The sequence below is a fragment of the Cebus imitator genome, unplaced genomic scaffold, assembly GCF_001604975.1.
Source record: "Cebus imitator isolate Cc_AM_T3 unplaced genomic scaffold, Cebus_imitator-1.0 Scaffold455, whole genome shotgun sequence".
NCBI classification, from domain to species: Eukaryota; Metazoa; Chordata; class Mammalia; order Primates; family Cebidae; genus Cebus; species Cebus imitator.
Window position 1 is genome coordinate 1563150 of NW_016107770.1, and position 20271 is coordinate 1583420.

Genomic DNA, 20271 nt, shown 5'->3' on the forward strand with positions numbered 1-20271 from the left:
AGTAGAGACAGGGTTTCACTATGTTTGTCAGGCTGGTCTAGAACTCCTGACCTCGTGATCTGCCCGCTTCAGCCTCCCAAAGTGCTGGGATTACAGGGGTGAGCCACTGTGCCCGGCTGAGATTTTTTTTCATCATACATTATTCAGAAATGGATTATGGCTCAAATGTTGACTTGTAGATTATCCATTTACAATTATTTACAACTCAGAAGGCATTTCCTCCAAAAATCAATGTTATAGGTATGGTTTTTGGGTCAGCTCTCAAAAGCCTATTTATTCTGAACTCTGCAACTAAATTACAGACTCAGTCACCAGTCTAACAATTTCCATAGGAAAATCCTCTTTTGAGCTGCAACCCGACACAGGTGGAACCCACTCTTGCCATGTTTATTTCTGCACCATGTCCAGGGAACTTCCATAGCTTTCTTATGCAGTGGTTCTTTCTTGAACATGTCTCCTGTTTCCTCATTACCAAAAAACCCACTGAAAGGACAGGGAATTGTGTCCCTCCTTGTATGTCCAGCCCTTGGCAAAGATAATACTCAACAAACATTTGTTGGGTATCTCTCTCCCTTCTCTGTGATGTGAATGGACACACCCAACACTCTTCCTCCTACCTCGATAGTGGGACTAAAGAAGGTTGCCCAATGCTGTTGTTGGCAGGCTGGTTGCAAAGGCACAGAGCCTGGTTGTAACAGCTCCTACAGCAGGAGGCTCCTGACAAGTGCCCAAAGAAGCGTTTGTGGCCTCAGGTTTCAGCAGTGGCAAATTCAAGGGTAACAACATAACACAGGGATTCCAGCAGGAAAGAAGGTGAGAAATAGCCATATGTGAAAGGATTCTGTTGCACCATACTGGTGCTAGGTGCCAGAACCAGCTAAATAATTTCTCGGTCCAGTGCAAAATAAAAATGCACGACCTCTTGTTCAGAAAGTATGGAGAATATTAAGATGTTGGGAGAGCAGCATTAAACCAATGGTGAGGCCCTTTGGATGGTGGATCCCCATGCAAATGCACAGGTCATATACTCATGAAGTAGACTTTGCCTCAAACATAATGCCTCATTTAATTCTTTCACGACCCTGTCTCAAAAAGATAAAGTTGCTCAAAGGTCTCTCTGCTAGTAAGTGGTTGAGACTGCCTCTGGAACCAATTTATTTTAATATAAAATGTATATTTTTACCAGAGCCAATGTATACATGTGAGATTTATCACAATGGGTCTTTTTTCATCTTTTGGTCAATTTTATGCACATCTATTTCCATCGCTTGTTTATTGAAATATTGAAAGCATGCTAATTTGGAGCACTGTTTCCCAAAGGAAAGCAGGCACTTTTATTTATTTTTTATGTGCTTATTTATTTATTACAAGGCATAATAACAACCTCACATAAGATCTGTCAATCTTCTACAAAAAGTCAGTGCACACATGCCCTCACGAAGACATTCTTCTCAAAATCTCAGCTTTAAATGGCCTGCATAATGCAATACTGTGACATTATAGCAACCATGTCTCTTTCAGAAAGAGGCAAAGCAGGAGTGAGCAGCACCTTAGGTGATTTGGTGAAGCTCACTTAATAAATCAATGGGAGAGAGAGGACAGAAAGCAAGTATCTTCAACTCCAACCTTCTCAGCTCACCGGTAGCAATGGTATCACTGGCTTCAGAGAAAGGTTGTTTACAGTTAAGGTAACTGCATTCACCCTAACTAAATCTGGCCTTATCATCAATTGGCTATGCTTTAAAAAAAATAATCACAGACCCTGGGTATGTTTTGCAAGCACAATGTAGCTATTTAATGAAGTTATTCAGCAAATGCAACACTGCAAAGCAATAACTAGAACAATTTGTAGATAGTGCACATATTGTGAAATTACAGTACTTAGAGGTCTTTAAAGAACAAAAGACACTCCATAAATATAATGATTTATTTCATTATTCTGCAGAGAAACATAAGGCCTGCAAAAAAATCACTAACCTTAGAAGTATGTTTTTTTTTTTTCTTTTCCCCTGTGTCAAAGTATAATGCAGAGTTCACAAGTTAATGTTTGGAACTATTTTGAGATATTTGGATGAAAAATGCTATCCAATTACTTTCCTACAGATAATAACAGTAAGAATCCTTCTGAATGATATGAAAAGTACAGTGAACTGGAAAATACTTGTCACTCCTCCAAATCAATGTATTTGTTTTTGTCATAGCTGACTCTCCCTTTATATGGACTGATGATTTGTATATCAAACTAAGTTTAGTGGGGAAATTAGCTTTAGATAGTTAAGAGCTAAGCAGCTTTTCTTATTTGTAGTCAGCTTACTGCCATTTTATTACAGGCAAATAGGATTTCCTAAGAAAGGAGATAAAGACTGACATTCTAAGGTCATGTCATAAAATATTATGCCTAAACACGTGCTTTTAGTGTATCTTACCTCACAATATTCCCAGTGAAATTCACCTCGCCAATGAACCTCAACATGTCTATAGCACTGGTTCTCAGCTGGGGGTGATTTTACCCCCTAGGGACATTTATCAATGTGTCCGTCACAACCTGGAGTGGAAGGTGGGGGTGTCCTGCTGGCATCTACTGAACAGAGACCAGGAATGCTGCTAAAATCCCTACAAAGCACAGACAGCTATCAAAAGAAATAACTATCTGGGGAATAATCTGGGCCCCTACTGCCAGGAGTGCAGTGTTTGTGGTTGAGAACGCTCATGTAGAAAGCAGGGATATAGTTTTCACACCCCATCACTTGGTACAGAGCTTTAAATGTTGGACATATGTGAAACCACTGATTTGTGTTCTTACTATATACACAATGATAAAAATGAGAGCTAGTGACTTCTTCTAGCAACAGTACAAAACATTGCCAGGTGCGCATTCCTAACACGTTCTGATTGACTCTATTCATTTTGCATTTTGTAGAAAAGAGGTGTTTAGAAAATTAAGTGGCCTAGCTTCCTTAGGGATTAAATTCTCAACAAGTTTCATTTATGCCTAAAGTTTACTGTGGACTTTAATGAGAATCTAACTGCTTATACAGAACCTGCTGGTGTAGTTGAAATTCAAAGACAGATTCAAATTTATCTTCCCCAGTTTTTCCAAGATAATGACCAATCTTAAATTCAGTTCTCATTTCACCTTCACAAGGCTAAATGTGAGAGGATCTTGTTAACAGCATTCTCACACATGCAAAGAAGTTCAGGACATCACTGCAATAGAGACAGGGCAATTTTTTCCCACGAGGGTCAGGACATTACTGTGCAGGAAAGGCTTCCTGGGTACCTCTATCCTACAGCATTCACACATGTCAAAAAACTCTTTCAGAAAACACTTGTGCATCAGTCTTAAAAATGAATAATTCAATGATTTGTACCAATTCAGGGAAGTAGTGGAACTCCACCACACCATGGCAGTGTTAAATTACACATCACTTCTGCTCAGCCTTGGAGGAGGCATATGACTTTCTTTTCACCAAGGGGCTCATCTCTCTAGTTATGTTTGCTGAAGGCTAATATTAAAATGTGTTTAGATTTCCTGGTTGCATGCATGCTTCTAAAGAAAAACAACTCACAATAAAATCTGGAACTTGAAATGAATGAGTTGCTATGTAAAATGTACACACTTGACACTCAGGGTATAATGTGCATTGTGGCACACCAGGAGAGGTATCAGGAAGGAATCATGCTAAATAACGTATAGTATAAAGAGATGGATATCTGGAGAGTGGAGGCACTTGAAGGTGACCATGCACATCTGGTATCTACTTAAGAGCTGATGAAATACTTTCATACATACTTCATTTGACCTTGTTCTGAAGGTCTCCATCTTACAGATGAAGAAAGCAAGGCTCCAGGAAGTTGAGACTCGCCGAGCGCCCCAGAGTCCACCAACAACAGGGTTAGGTGGGTGTACACCACCCCTCCATGACTCTTTTCCATCCCATAAATTATCTGCATTTGCAGGAGCTGATCTCAGCTTGGTCTTGATCTGTTGGCGCCCACAGACATAAAGGGTCATGAATTTGATCCTTAGAAGAAACATTTTTCTGGGTGTGGCACCTGGAAATAAATCTCTCAGATAGATGGAAAATAAAGACAAGATTTTGGAGGGGGGCCTTCTGAAGCTCTGGTTAACTCTATAAAGGGATCTCCTCTCTGCAGGCCGCCTTCACGTAGTTGAGTAGCAGACATCATCTGTGTTTCCCTTTGTCGGTATAGTCACTATTAGGAAGGAGGGGAATGGTTGGCACTAATGAATTCTGAACAAAGGAATGCCTTAAGGCCTGAATCTGTCTTATAACAGTTTATAAAATAGAAAAGACTGAGTTAAATACCCATGGACATAAGATTCAAAATTCTGTGGAAATTCAACCCCAAATAAAATGAATAGTTGGACCACATAGTCATCAAGGGTTCCAAGAAAACAATCAACTAGCATCGGAGCTATCAAATGAGTGATTTTCCATGCCACTAAAGGTGAAGCTCATTAAGATAAATTAAGTATGAATCATCACACAAAATTATTTCTCTTAAAAAAGAAGGCCTATAATGATGAGCTGTGAAATCAAATGCCTAACGGTGGCAAAAACTCAGGAGCAACCATTTCCTGAAGTATTATAGATACCAGTTAGCATGTTGTTCATGAAGACAGGTGATAAGTAAGTGGGTAAAGAATAACAATGATAAGAAAAAGTAAGTCCTATTCAGCCTAAAGAAAAAAAAAAAGCTGTGATTTAACATGGCTTTAAAATTTCATGACAGATTCATACAAGGGCACTGAGCAGGGGTGTGTGTGACTTATTATTTTATTCTTTCATTATTTATGAAATACTGGCTCCATTCAGCATGCATAAATGGGTTTACCATTTAAAACACACTTTCACATGCTTTATCTTATTCCGTACAGCAACACTAGTTAGTATTACTGTGCAAATTATTCCATTTCAGAGATGAGAAAACTGAGGTTTAAAAACAATCAGTCCAAGAGGACAACATTAGGAAACAACAGGCCTAGACATGATCACCAGGATGCTCATAAAACAAGTAATCATCCTTGAGGGCATTCAAAAAGACTTTAAAATACACACACACACACACACACACACACTCTCTCTCTCTTTCTGTCTCTGTCTCACACACACACACACACACACATTCTAAGCTACAAGTTCCTAGTTGGATTTTCAGGTACATAGGGACTTTCTGTAACAAACAGCATCAGTCAGCTAGTGGGTGATGAAAAACTAGGCATTTAAAAAAAATCAACTATTAAGTAGCAGAATAAATGAGTTAATGATAAAAACACAGAAAATACATGGAGCAAAGTTTAAAGGAGGTAAAAATAATCAGTGTTTAGTATCTCATGCTCTCCTATACTCTTTTACTCTATCTTGAGTTTTAATCAACTGTCTCTTTCTCTGTGTCCCCCAACCCCTCCATCTACAGAATATCCAGATACTAAGAAGTAGACCTGTATTACTTCATTTTCACACTGCTGATAAAGACATACCCGAGGCTGGGTAAATTAAAAGAAAAAATAAAAAGAGGTCTCATGGCCTCACAATTCCATGTGGCTGGGGAGTCCTCACAATCATGGTGGAAGGCAAAAGTCACTTCTTACATGGCAGCAGGCAAGAGAGAAAACGAGAGAGAAGCAAAAGCAGAAACCCCTTATAAAACCATCAGATGTTCTGAGACTTATTCACTACCATGAGGACAGTATGGGATGGGGGAAACTGTCCCCATGATCCAATTATCTCCCATTGGGTCCCTCCCTCAACACATGGGAATTATGGGAACTACAATTCAAGGTGAGATTTGGGGCAGGGGGGCACAGAGAAATCATATCAAGACCCCAGGCTGTGTGTTCAGAGCCAGGTATGCCAAGCCCTGGGATACCCATAGCGACCCATCATTGAGCTGCTTCAGTACATGGCTTCAGGAACTCGGAGCCTCCTATCTCCATCTAAGGGGAGTGGAGTGACCTTCAGGCAGCCTCCCCGAACCCCAACCAAAAAGGTCAGAACTACCATCCTCCCATGGCACCACCTCATACAACATCCTCCCACCAGTCTCTTCTTTCACTGGAACAAATACACTTGATTATGTCCCTACCTTGCAGGGAGGGTTATTTTACTTCCCCTTCATGCTTCTTCCTTTGCTCCATCATCCCTAGTCTTCCTGCCCTCTCACTCTTTTCTGCTAAATGCTTCATGAGAATTCCAGGCATAGGTTTCACACAGTTTGATAGTCACCATCTGCTATCAAGGAACTAACTATTCATCCTTCCTTCTTTTTAGTTCTGAAAAATGTTAAAACATCCTCCTAAACACGTAGAATGTTTCTTGTGGAACCTAGAATAAATGTCAATTATTCGATATTCTCCTTACAAAGTATTATACATTTATATCAACAATTTCTCTTCTGTTCAATGAACTCAAGTAATTACAGCAATTCTCTGAATAGTTATTATCCAAAACAAAGGAACTAGAAAAACGTCATGTTTACTTAACAGCAATAGTTTTCTATTTCCATTATAACAATTACTACAAATTTAACTGCTTCATAAAAGACAAAAGTATTGTCATACAATCTGAGGATCCAAAGTCTGGTATGGGTCTCACTGGGGAAAATCCAGGTGTCGGTAGGGCTGTGTCTCTTTCTGGAGGCTGTAGGGGACATTGTGTCTCCTTCAGGGTGTTAGGAGAATTCAGTTCCACAGGTTACAGGGCAGAGGGCCCCTTTACTTGGCTGGCTGTCAGCAGGGAAGTGCTTTCCTAGAAGCCTCTGTGCTCCCCTGGTATGTGGCTCCTACATCTCCAAACAAGCAATGGTACACAGAATCCAGGAAAGGTGTCCATTTTTCAAGATTTATGTATTTAGTTTGGGTCCACTTGGATAACACGGGATCATCCTCTTATCTCAGACAGAATACCTTTTGCCAGGTAAAGTTACATCTGGACAGGTTCTGGGAATTAGGGTAACGACACCTTTGGGTGTCATTCTTCTGTCTACCAGAAGACAGAGGATGGACGAGCATTTTGTCCAGCATGGGGTATAGTTAGGGAAGAATGCTAGACACATGGACCACAGTCCCAGCTGGGCCCCACCAGCTATGTGATTTTGCCCAGGTCATAGAGTATGGAGGACCCAGCTTCTTTCTTTTCTTTTGTTTTAAATCGGGCCAGTATAACAGATGGCACCTTGGTTCATATCCATTTGTTTCATACATATTACCAAGTGCCTATACAATGACTGGCAGTGAGGCAGGTACTGGGCTGCGGCAGTGAGCAAACCAGAGAAATCCCTGCCTCTTGGAGCTTACATTCTGGTGAAGGAAGATGGACAACACAAGCTAACCAAGACAGCAGTAAAAGAGGTAGCATGCTAAACAGTGATATGTAAATCAGGATTGGATGTAGGAAGATCAGGGGCTAAGAGTTCTGTCATTGTAGACACAGAAGCCAGCGATGGACTATGTGAGAAAGGGAGGGCTGAGGGCAGAATCCCCCTCATTTCATGTCACAAGAGCACACAGTCTGTTCCGAGGTAAACAAGAAGATGTATGCCTGCCCACCGCAAGCCTTCTCTGTATTGGACATGGATGACTTAGGACTACTTAGCATGGGTTGCCTAGCTCTTCCCTTTACACTGTCAAGTCTACACAATATTGTAATAAGATAATAGAAAAATGTCTTTTTCTAAGATAGAAAGGCTCTTAATTTATAAGTGAGAGACTGATGTAATAGGGACATCAAGGAAAAATATTCTAAACTATTAAGTGGCAAAGTAATTTTACTTGTCAATTCAACATTTCATTAAGTATTTCAAATGGCAGTGTCCAAATAGATGGGATTTTACCACTCATTCTCAACCCATTACTTTCTGCTGTATGAAAACCTACATTTTCTATATTACCTGAAGCTTGTTATGATTTGCACTAGAGAGAAAAACAAGAAAAATTTTCAAGAGAAGTACACCCTTTCTACCTTACAAATATTCAGTGCATTACCATAGTAAGCACACTGTTATTTGGAAATCAATCAGTTGAAGGATTTTCCAGAGATGATGAATTCTCAACCAATCAACTTTCAAATGTGTTTGGACTGAAAGACATTAGAACAAAATGGAAGAAACAAAATGGAACATTAGATTGAAAAGTTAAGAGACCTGGGTACCAGAATTGGCTCCCACTGCCATGCAGGATAATCTTGGGTACATAGGTATGTACATCACATAAAATCTTTCCATTCACTTCTCTGTTAAAAACATAAAAGGCACCAGGCATGGTGGCTCATGCCTATAATTCCAGCACTTTGGGAGGCTGAGGAGGGCAGATCATTTGAGGTCAGGAGTTCAAGATCGGCCTGGCCAACATGGTGAAACCCTNTGGCCATGGTGGCACATGCCTGTAATCCCAGTTACTCAGGAGGCTGAGGCAGGAGAATTACCTGAACCTGGGAGACGGAGGTTGCAGTGAGCCAAGATTGCACCACTGCACTCCACCCTGTGAAACAGAGTGAGACTCCATCTCAAAACAAAAACATAAAAGGGTCACAATAACATCTGTCCTACTTGATTTACAGAAGGACTTGAAGGATTGAATAAGAGAGTACATGTTAAAAACCCTACATCACTGCTACATAAATTTCAGGAATTATTATTGTTACTAAACTTCACCATCTACTTGCTTCACATAATCAATGTGAGATCTGAATATTGAAGAAAAACACTGACAAGTACAAGGAGCTTCTGGATCACAGTGCATCATGAGGCAGCAGCCTCAGGAGGGATTCTGGTGAATGCTTTCATCAAACACATAATTTACTGAGCATTTAACCATCTATCAGGCCTGATAAGACACAGGACCTAAAGAACGTGGTAATGTTCATTACTTTATTTGAAGTATTGAAATCAGCACTTGCTGATTTCTTCAAATGGGAAATGTGGCTCTGTTACCTTAATAAGGTCCTCCCTGGAGGAAAAATTGGAGACTAAGTAATTTTCTCTGGTTTTGGTGTTGGAGATGGATACGTGCAGTCGGTTCTGAGCCAGCTCGTGAGCATCGGAAGGAAGAATCAACTCCATTCCACTTCTAAAGAAGAAAAAGCAATCTGCATTATTCATCTTTAATTATTGAACACCTTGTAAATATTTTACAAGAGAGAATGCTGAGCTTGCCACAGTTTGTACAGAGAGTCGTCAACACTCTGTCTTCACGTACTTTTGGGCAAAATGTACTCTGTATACCTTAGTCGGGCCATAAAGTCATAACCAGGTGTTACTGCCCCAAAAGACTGCCTTCTGGTTTCTTCAGCAAACTTGTAGGTAAATTGGCTACATTCCTAGAAAAAGAAAATTAAGAAGTGACTCTATGTATTATAAAGAAAGAAATCATTCCACTTCTAAAACTTGAGATTCTATAGACCCAACAGCAAATGTAGGGTGTCACATCATTAAATGTGTGCAAATTTCCCACCTGGCCAGGGCCTCACCCACCATTCTCAGGCCCTTTGCAAGTTATACATTCTTATAATCCTAATCTCTTTGTTTGTTTTTTTCCTTTGTAAAGCACCTTAAATGGCCTTTGCCCTCATCTGAAAAATCCTTGAAGGCGCAATCTGAATTTTAATTAAGCACATTCTTCAAAAGGTTTCCTCAGTGCAATTAACCTTCTCTCCTACCCCAGTTTTGTGGTCTCAGCAGCAGTTTGATTACAACCCTAAAACAGAGTTGATTACAAATGACAGCACCAGTGACAGAAATAGGAGTGGTGACATCTATGGTTTGCACAGACTGAATCAGAGTCTTCAGAGATTCATCTTGGACACTGGTATTTTATAAAGTTTCTCAGGGATGCTCCTGTCTACCCTGAACTGGGATCCAGGGAGTGACACTGTCAGTTCATCTTCACATCATCCTGCAACGTGGGTATAAGCACCCCACTTAACAGATAAGAAAATGGAGGCTTGGAGAGTTCAAGTGCCTGTCCCAATATTTCATTAAAAATGAGTCTCAGAGTCAGGATTTGCACCGAAGTCTGTTTTGTATTAAATAATGAATTAATTCAGCAACTAACTGGGCACCAGGGATTTGGCTAGGCACTGGGATTTGGAGAGGACAAGATGCAAAGGATCTGTGCTCATGAGAATCCTAAGTGCCTCCAAGAGCAGGTCACAGAGGGCTATGACAGCCCTCATGAGGTGTGTTTGGCTTTCATTTAGTGCAAAAAATAAATAACAACAGGTAAACTGATTTGAGAATATGAGGACATCAAGTCTCAAATTCAGGTAAATTATTCAATGTCTTAACATTGCAGAATTTCAGTTAAGTGGCTATATTATTGCAGAGGTCTCTCTTCTCCACAAAGATGTCCACATTCTAGTCCCCAGAACCTGTGACTAGGAGACCTGCTATGTTAAAAGGGACTTTTAGATGCAATTAAGGACCTTGAGATGAGGACATACTTTTGGATAACCTGGGTAGGCCCAATGTCATCACAGGGGTTTTTGTAAGGGAAGGAGGGAGGTGGGAGAGCCAGAGTTAGAGAGATTCAAGACACTGTGCTTATGGCTTTAGAAATCAAGGAAGGGGTCAGGAGCTAAGGTGCCTGGGCATTCTCCAGAAACTGGAAAAGGTAAGGAAATGAATTCTACCCTGGAGACTCTGGAGAAAGTGAGCATGGACATTTGATTTCGGCCCAGTGAGGCCCTTTTAGACTTATGACTTCCAGAGTTGGAAGATGATAAACACATGCTGTTTTAAGCCACGAACTTGAAAGTCCTTTGGCAAAGCAGCAACCTAAAATGAATAGAGTGGGTGTCAACCTCCAACCTCATGGGATGCCAAAGGTTTCCCTCCCATCTGATACCTGGGCTGGGACTTAAATATAAACAGGAATGGGACAGGGGACAAAGGTGAAAGCAGAGGATAGTAAAAACAATAGCAAGAACAACTCTGAGAGGGGCACAGAGCTGAAATGTGTCCCTGTGGTGTGCCACAAGTAGGGCTAAGTCACATGGGTCCTTGTGATGCATGCTGAGAAACCCGGGCCACATTATTCTAAGTCAATAGAGAGCCCCTGCCCCGGGGTGGGGGGAGGGCAATGAAGTGATCAGATGTGCCTTTGGGTGACATCACTCTAAGTGCCATGAGGTAGGTGGAGTGTAGGGAGCTTGAATGGATATAGGCTGCAGGAAGCTTCTAGGTGAGAAATGCGGGTAGCCTCACCAAATGTATGTTCATTTTACTGACCTAGACTGCCCATCTAGCCTATTTCTTTGTACTGATTTTAGTTATATTCAATAATCTACATATCCTAGACCAATTCATCTTTGACTTCCCCACTGAGTCTAGCACCATGGCTTCCTTGCAAATTGTGAGGACTGAGGAAAGGCTTGCAGCACTGAGCTCTTCCATATCAATGTCTAAATTTGCCTACTACCTAAAATATGCCCAGCATCAGGTGCTCCTCTTAATTATTCATGCATAAGCTCAGAACAAGATTAATTACACATGTATTTGACACAACAGTAAAAAACTTGAGGAGCTTAAACCATCAGTGAGAACTGAGTGAACGTAAATCTGAGTAGGTAGAAACATTTGCTAAAAAAACTCAAGGCTATCCTACAGGTAGATTATTTCAAATGCTAAAAATAAAGGAAATAAAATAACCTTAAGTCAAAAGTTTACTACGGCTGAAAAATTATTTTGAAGAACAAATGAGGATGCCCCAAGGAAACAAAGAAAATTATTTTCCACCTTCCCATGGGAGCACCAGATAAAGACACCTTTTCATCATACCAACACCATCAGACAACACAACCCAGCCTCTCATTTGGTGCAAAAAATATGTAACAACAAATAAACTGATCTGCGAATATGATATCAAGTCTCCAATTCAGGTAAATTATTCAATGTCTCAACATGGCAGAATTTCAGTTAAGTATAAGTGGCTGTATTATTGCAGTATCTCCAAATCAGGTTAATTCTAAATCATACATTTTTTAATTTGCTCAGAATTAGAAACCAAGTCTACGTAACTCCAGAGCTCAGGATTTGCCACAGCTGAAGGAAAGACTGTAGTAAAAAGGAAGAAGTGACGCCCTGAGAGTCCTCTGCTTCAAAAACGAAACACAGTTATGGGAAGGAGGTAGCTTGTAATTCAAAGCATATGATTCTACTAGTTTAGGGGAAATTTTCTAACCTCATTTATACCTTGCATGACTTAAGGTTCTCATCCTGTGTAATCTCTGCAGTTTGAAATCACTTTTCTAGTTCTCTGTAAATCAACCATACAAAGACACGAAGATAAGTGGATTTCTGAATGATTGGCCTCAAACCTAGCTTCCCTTTGATAAGCAGCTCACAACAGATCTGCAATGAGATTTTGATGTTTAAAATTGCATGGTTTTGGAATTTTAAATGTGACTGAAATTCATTCTTGGGCATGAGGGTGTTAAATTGTTATTTCACTATTGTTCAAAGCTGCTAGAGTATGTAATGATTAACAAATATAATATTCTCCAACTACAGAATCCAGCTCTCAGTCAGCAAATGATTGATCACTGTGTGGATAGCAGAAAACGGATTTTTAAAACATAGATTGCATTAAATAAAATACTTAATGAAGACTCATTTGTATTAGTTCTGGATAAATTGCTTGGAACTCAGAGCTTCCTCTTACTGTGAGAATTAAAAAGGAATTAAATTCCTAGACCACTTAACAGAAACTGAATGCCCACATTTTAATTTATATATCTATTTCTAAGTAGCAGTGAGTACAGACTTGTTGCCCACATGTTCATGACCTTGAAAATAGCCCCCATGCTTTTCTCATGAGCATAGAAACAAATATTCTTTGCTTGAAAGGAACAGAGCTAGAATCTTAAGGATAAATAAAAACTCAAGAGTAATATAAGGCATTTTATTTCCTTATTTCACTGTCACCCAAAATAATCTTTTCCACAACCAGAGCACAGATCCCTAATGATTACATTTTAAAAGAGAAGTCCTAATCCTTTCTGTTTCCAAGGCAAAGGACTATTTCTCTGCAGTGTTAACTTAGTTGAGTCAATGCTCATGTTTGCCTTTGAGTCTTAATTTCTTGATGAGGAACACAGCCTAAGTTACTACTTAATTACCTCTATTTTTTCTGGTGCTGTTAACAGAACAGAAGCAACCAAGGATCCCGCAGAAGCACCAGCAAAGGCTTTGACATCCTTCAGAAGCTTTTTGCCATGTTTGCAAAGTGCAGATGCTGCCCCCAAGTGGTAAATGCCCAGAAATCCACACGCTGCAAATGACAAGTTGATGTGCTTCATTCTAGCTGCAGCACTGGCAATACAAAAAACAAAAATGCTGTTAAGATGGAATAGTTTACCAGGTGCTGTGTAATCTTATGCTAATCATTGTTCCAAGGCTTTCTTCTAACATCATCCCCTGTTTTAAGCACAGTCGTTTCAATTAATTCTAAGTAAACACAGGAATCTTTCAAAGATTTTCTTTCTCTCCTTACCTTGACCCAAGTCTTCAACAGTGCAAAAAAAAAAAAAAAAAATTACAACATTCCACATTTATTCGGTACATAGATTATCATGCAATCTAAGATTTAATTACTTGTCAAGAAACAGATGTAGGATTACAGTTGGCAAGGGCATTTGGTCTTTTTTTCTTGACCCTTTGAAACGTTTTGCCGGGTGGGGGCGGCGCTACAATTATGGAAAGAGAAAATTATTAGAGACTGTATCAAATTCCAAATGAAAAACACATTTGTTCTGGGCAAGTGTGTCAGAAAATGTCAAATATAGCTCCGTACTTCCCTTTTCAATTTCTATTGTGAGCACCCTTATTTTTATAAACGCCAATACAATTATTCAGTAACGCAATAAGCAATCACTCAATACATTTCTTTGCCAAATATCTCAAGACAAACTGAGGTCATAACTGGTGAAGGCAAATTAAGGCTCCATGCAGTATCAGCCAGGCCACTTTATACTTGCAACACATCTAAATACAAAATTATATGTTTTCCTTTGCCTCAGTGGGCACAATTTGCCCACTTGAATGAAATTGTGATTTCACAAGGCTGTCCATTCTGAGGGTCTCAGGGTTTCCCTGGGGACCCAAGGGCCCCATTCAGGGACCCCAATATTAGGCACATTGCCAGGGCCTCAAATTTAGGGACCTAAGACAGCCTGTTCTGATGCACCCGGCCAGGCCCTGTGAGGGTAGGAGGCTCGGCTGCCGCAGGCTGCGCTGGCGTCCGCGTAGACTGAGTCCCGGTCATCGATCCCGGGCCGAGCCCCAGTTTTGATTCCACTTCTGCAAATGGGGACGGGTAGAGGGTTGAGTGCTCAGCATCCAGGAGGCCAGGCCCGGTCAGCACAGGCTCAGTGCTCTCCGGTGGCTTGGAGGCCGGCGGGGCCGGGGTGGTGCCCGCATCAGTCTCGCAGAAGCACACCACAACCCTCCACGCCCTTGCCAGGCCCCAGGGTTCCGTACCAATTCAGCCCCGGGATAGTTCCGTGTTGAGTATGTCCCTTTAACCAGAAGGCGGGGCTGGACCGTCACTCAACCCTCTTCCGTCTATGAAGGCCGGGCTACGCTCGCCGCGAGCCTGCCCAGTAAAGTCCTGCGGCAGGGGTAGGTGCCGCCTCCCGCGCAGGTATGTAACGTCATCGCGCCGACGCAGGCGTCTGTTCGGCTCCGCCTGCTCTAGGTAAACTTCTGTACTTAACGTGGCCGCTAGATCGGAGCGTCCTCCAGCGCAGGCAAGACTTGCTCGTTTAGAGTTATGTTATCTTCAAGTACCTAGAGAGATGTTTAGAGACAGGTCCACACGTCTCTAGGATGTGGACCCTAGAGAGGTGTTTTAATCACTGCGTACCTTTTAACGCTACTTGGAAGTCACCTGCGAGCCTACTGACCTTTAATGATCCTTATTTTCTATGCCCCGGAAGTGCCCGCCTCTTTTCACGTTCTGTTTCCCGGAAGTTATTCCTCCCTCTCCACCTTTCCGCCCGCCTGGGTGGTCCAGCTGCCGCTAGGGGCGGAGTCCAGCGGCTAAGCGGTGGCTGGACCTCCTGCAGCCTTTTAAGGCTTGTCTTTAGTTTTTTTCCGAAGTGCCATCGAAAAGAGAGGCTGGACTATGACCCTGGGGAACTTTCACATCCTTAGTTGACCTTATGCTGTGTGACCTTGGGCAGGTAGCATAACCTCTCTGAGTTTCCCGTGTGCCTCATGTTCAGATTGAGATGATGAAATGAGAGAGCTAAGTTGGAAAGCTCGTTCCACTTATGGGGCTGTGAGCAGGTGGTCTTTTTGTCCTCTGGCACTACTGGCTCAGACTTAAGCAGCTTCAGCGACCTCCAAGATGCCTGCCATGGTCACCAAGGTTTAAAGGACTCTGACAATTCTCTCTCTCCCCAAACAGGGTTTTCCCTATCTAATCCTAATAACCAAGCCTGGAGGAATCTTTGGCTTTGTGATTGAAGGCTCCCTTTGTGATTTGTCCTTTGTGATTTAAGGACAGAGATTTACTTTCTCTGAGGCTACAAAGGAGCATCTGGGAGATGGCGAGGGAGTCTCTACCTTAAGCAAAACAGGGAGGAGGGGTGAAGCTCTACAGATTGCCTCTGGCTTGGGCTTTTTTTCTCTTTTGGGGTGTCTCCTCTGGCCAACAGCACCTTCTGTGAGTCCTTGATGTGATGACTAGGAAAGATATTTTGTTTTTAATTCATGTAACTAATCTTTAGAGAAAATAGATCCTGAAAACACCTTGTTTTCTGATCACAGAATGACTCCATTACTCAGAATTCTTTACTTCCACCAGAATTTAGTGAAGGGAAGGCACAACCTGCATTAGGAAAATACAGGACACACTTCAGTCCTTAAACCTTCCACAGTCCTCTAACTCTTTAAGTCCAATGTGATCCTCCCCAGAACTGCATCCTCCAGGAAGCTCATGAGAAAGGAAGAATCCCAGGTCCCATCCCTGATGTCCTGAATCGGTATCTGCATTTTAACAGAATCCTGAAGCACTTGTCTAACCCTTTGGCGATGTTATGGTCTGAATGGATACCTCCAAAATTCACATATTTAAAAACCCCAAGGTGATGATATTAGGAGGTGGGGCCTTTGGGAGGTAATTAAGTCACGAGGATGGAGCCTTCATGAATAGGATTAGTTCTCTTAGGAAAAGGACCCCAGAGCTCGCTTTCCACCACGTAAGGATGCAAGTACAAGAAGATGGCAGACTGCAAATTGGAAAAGGGCCCTCCTCAGAACCTGATCATCTTGGCACCTTGATCTCAGACTTCCATCTTCCAGAACTGTGAGAAATACATTTCTTTTATAAACACCCAGTCAATGATACTTTATGATAGCAGCTTGAATGGACTAAGACTGGTGGTCTGGTTTAAAGTGATGTGGTGGCATCAGAAGTTTAAGGTGAGACTGGATTCACAGAACTGGAATCTGGGATGCTGTTGACAGAACAAATATTTCTTGCACTTGGACATTGTCAGCAGGTCGATTCAGGAGACAGATGAAAACTTTATCACCGGGCAGCCTGGATGAACGCCACAACTTTGGACTCTTTCACATAAAGGAAAGATAAGAGCATCCACTATTTCTACACCTGGCTGGCAGAGTGAGATCTCACCAAAGGTAAGTCTCTTTGGAACAGCAAAATGCTCCACAATTTAACTCCTAAAATTTTAAACTTGTTTCCTCCTTACTCCCTTCTGCCTCATATCATATCTCCATGTAACTAGTTAAAAGTTCAGCTCCCAGCTGGGTGAGGTGGCATGTGCCTGTAGTCTCAGCCACTCAGGAGGCTGAGGTGGGAGTATCACTTGAGCCTAGGAGTTCATCTTCAGCCAGGGCAAGGTAGTGAAACCTTATCTCTAGAGAAAAAACTAAAAGAGTTCAGCTTTCTCATGTAAGGAAGAATATCATATTCATTCACATTTGTCTTTGTCATCTGATTGCCAAGCCTAGCACTTGGCACATAGTATATGATCAATAAATATTTGTTTTGGATGTTGGATTGAAGTAAATTACCATTGTGATCTGAATATATAGTAATTTAATTGCCCTTTAAAATGTTTTTTTTTTTTCTGTAATTAATTTGCTTACTTTTGCTCTTCTGTTATCCTTAGTAATTTAGTTTCAAATGGGTTTTTTTAGCCATTTATCATATAATTATTAAGCATCCGTTGTATAGCAAAGGTTGCATTGGTACAGGGCATACACAGTTGAAATAATTTAGCCCTTATCATCAGGGATGCAAGAGTCCAGTGGGTAGGGAGACATCTGATGTGTAATTACAGAGGTGTGATGATGTGGTATTGCAAAGCCACACACAGATAACCCTGGTTGCGCACCGGGAGCTACAGAGTAGGAAACCTTTAACTCTAGGAGGTGCCTAGAGTAGCACCCAGCACATAAACAAAATGCCCCCTTGATGGCTCCTTTTCCTCTCCAGTACTCCCTCCCAGGAGATTTTATCCTGTATCCCATAAAGGGGGAGAAATGGACATGGAAAAGGGATGCTTGTCCACACCTCTGCTCCAGGGACAGGACCATATCTCAGGATCTTTGAGTCTAATCAGTTCTTCCAATCTACTCTGCTTGTGGTATTATTTCATTTTCCCCTCTTAGCATCTTAACACCTTAATATCTCTTGTCGATCAACATTGCAAGTATTTTTTTTTTTTTTTTTAAAAACAACAAATCTCTTGTCTGTGTTTGCAACTCTTGAGCCTGTGGATGCAAATATAATATTACACGTTGAACTGAAAAATAGAGATGGTAAGGATTTCCTGAGTGTTTCTGTTGTTGTATTAGAATTCCTTAATTACAGTGCTTGCAACAGGTAAGCTTTCAAAGTTTTCATGCATAAACAATGTATTTTATATTCCTGACTTGCTTTCCCCACTACACCTACCCTTTTCTATTTGGTTTACTTAAGTTAGTTAGAACTGAGTTTCTAAAGCTTGCAAACCAAACCGTTCTTACTAATGTAAGTGCTTTTTACATTGCACATGGCTATTTTCCCTCTATTAAAAATATGCTACAAGAACTGACTACTTAAAGGAACACTGGGTAAATTCTTTCTAAATGGAATAATATATTTTTAAAAAATGTGAATTTTATATATTTACTATATTTCATATATATATAACATTACATATTTATTTCTGTTATATATATGTTTGCATATTTATATAAAACAAAATAAGACTTTTCTTTGATAACATCTGTGTTTAAGTCTGTTCAGGCCGCTATAACAAAATACCCAAAACTGAGTGGCTTATAACCAATAGAAATGTGTTTCTCACAGTTCTGGAAGATGAGCATTCCAAGATAAGTCACTAGCAGATGGTGTCTGGTGAGGCCCCATTTCCTGGTTCGTAGATGGCACCTTTTCGCATTGTCCTCACCAGGTGGAAGGGGCAAGGAGCACTTCATTAAGGGTACTTATCCCATTCATGAGGCTCCACCCTCAGGACCTCCTCCCCTCCCAAAGGCTCTGTCTCCTAACAGCATCACCGTGGGGGGATAGGATTCAACAAATACATTTTTGGATGGAACACAAGCATTCAGACCATAGCAATCTGAAAACATAATTGAAAATAGACATCCTTTAGAAATATAATTTATTTATGACTCAATACATCTGATAATATATGACAATCTTTAGGTCTTCTAACATGGTGTTGAAACTCAATATCAAACTATTAAAGAGAAAAAATTTTTAAATGTGACATTTATTTTATAAGCTTCCTTTTAATTTAATATGTGAAGGGTTCCAAATGTAATGTTATGCATTGAGCTAAAAACAGAGATAGTAAAGCAGGTAAGCTTTCAGAGTTTTCATACTTAAATGATATATTTTGTAGAAAATGGGTTCAGATCCTTGATAGCCAGGGGGTGGGTGTGTGGTACCACATGTATACATAATCCTAAATATTTTTAAAAATCCCAATCAAATAAACCTGTAGTTTCTGCTCTGTGTACTTTATCGCAAAGCAGCTATACAGTGGACATGGCTGCTAGGTGTCCACGAATTGTGCAGACATAAATAGTCCTTTCTGGCCTTCAAATATATTTTTCTTACCATGGAGCTGATTATTGAGGAAATAATATCAATGTCAAATAAGTAATATTGTTGGGTGATAAACAGGTGGACAGCTTCAGTGCCTTATGCTCCATAAAATTCACCAAAATACTGTATTTTAATTTGGAGTACAGGATCTCGTCATTACTGATGCTGTTATCAAAAGAAATACCCTAACTACTAAAACATTCAATTGTCTAATTACCTCATTTCAAAGAGACAAAATAAGGATTTTGGTCTATTCTTTGTTAGTAAAGTGCCTTGATTTCCTGAGCATCTACTACTATTATTAGACTCTTATTACTAATATTTACTACACTTACTGCCTACTCCATGCCAGTCCTTTGTATACATTGTCTCATATCACTTGTGCAATGTTAAAAGATAGAAACATATAATAGATGACTCAAGAAAAGACAAATATATAATAGATGAAAGTTTAAAGCAGCCTTTCCATATCCACAGAGGTTATAAGGCCAGGTTGCCCTGCTCTAAAGCCTTTGCACAGACCTCCCTTCCCTTCCACTCTTTCAGAAATGAATTAGTGAAATACTGAGCTCTAATTATATGCTAAGCCTTGTGTTATTTGGCTACTAAGAGTCTCAGAATCTTTCTTCTGTTAGATCTTTCTCTGTTCATAATTTGTGAATGGTATTCATATTTGGATATTTATAATTTTAAAATGGTAAAAGTCTTAATAGATGTTATATATGAGTTTATTTATAGCAGTTAAAGAACTTGTTTATGTCTTGAAAAGAAGAATAAAGCAAGCCTAGCAATTAATTAAAACTACCATTCTCTATTGATCAATTGCAGCAGTAACTCTTTTTTATTTCTCCTTTTCCTGGAAGCTGTGCCATAAAGTAAGTGATGGTAAAACAAACATAATTTCTATTAGGAGCAATGTTATAAAAGGGGATTATGTTACTGGCTAAGGTCTAACTCCAAATAAATGATATATCTATTCATTTGTCTTCATGCCTTTGCTCTCATTAGATAAACTTTTTTGTCTAATATATAAAAAGAGCCAGGTTAGGCATTAAAAAATATATTTTAAAAGAATCTTAAGGTAAACTTCCTTTAGTTCACTATTTTCTTGCTCAAATGTCCTTTCATATTTCTTTGTCCCATTAAGCCCGACTTTTTCTTCA

The 20271-nt window shown here is 40.3% G+C and overlaps 1 protein-coding gene and 1 long non-coding RNA gene across 11 annotated transcripts in view; one reads left to right on the forward strand and one right to left on the reverse strand.

The window, feature by feature from the left end:
- Positions 1–15015, reverse strand: part of PNPLA4 (patatin like phospholipase domain containing 4) — a 37534-nt gene extending 22519 nt beyond the window's left edge. For 2 of the 10 annotated variants that reach the window (XM_037732563.1, XM_037732565.1), the window contains exons 1-3: positions 14500–14623; positions 9247–9341; positions 8956–9091 (exon numbers count right to left, since the gene is read on the reverse strand). In XM_037732563.1, the coding sequence (XP_037588491.1) occupies positions 8956–9091; positions 9247–9260 (150 nt within the window). In that variant the 5' untranslated portion in view covers positions 9261–9341; positions 14500–14623. Of the gene's footprint in view, positions 1–8955; positions 9092–9246; positions 9342–13139; positions 13333–14499; positions 14654–14884 lie in introns of those variants that run through there. The other 8 variants (XM_017511852.2, XM_017511851.2, XM_017511849.2 and 5 more) reach the window with 8 other exon arrangements.
- LOC108291468 overlaps positions 14735–20271 on the forward strand; it is a 37053-nt gene continuing 31516 nt past the window's right edge. The window contains exons 1-2 of the long non-coding RNA XR_001819914.2: positions 14735–14804; positions 16193–16665. This is a non-coding gene — a long non-coding RNA (uncharacterized LOC108291468). The remainder of the gene's footprint in view (positions 14805–16192; positions 16666–20271) is intronic.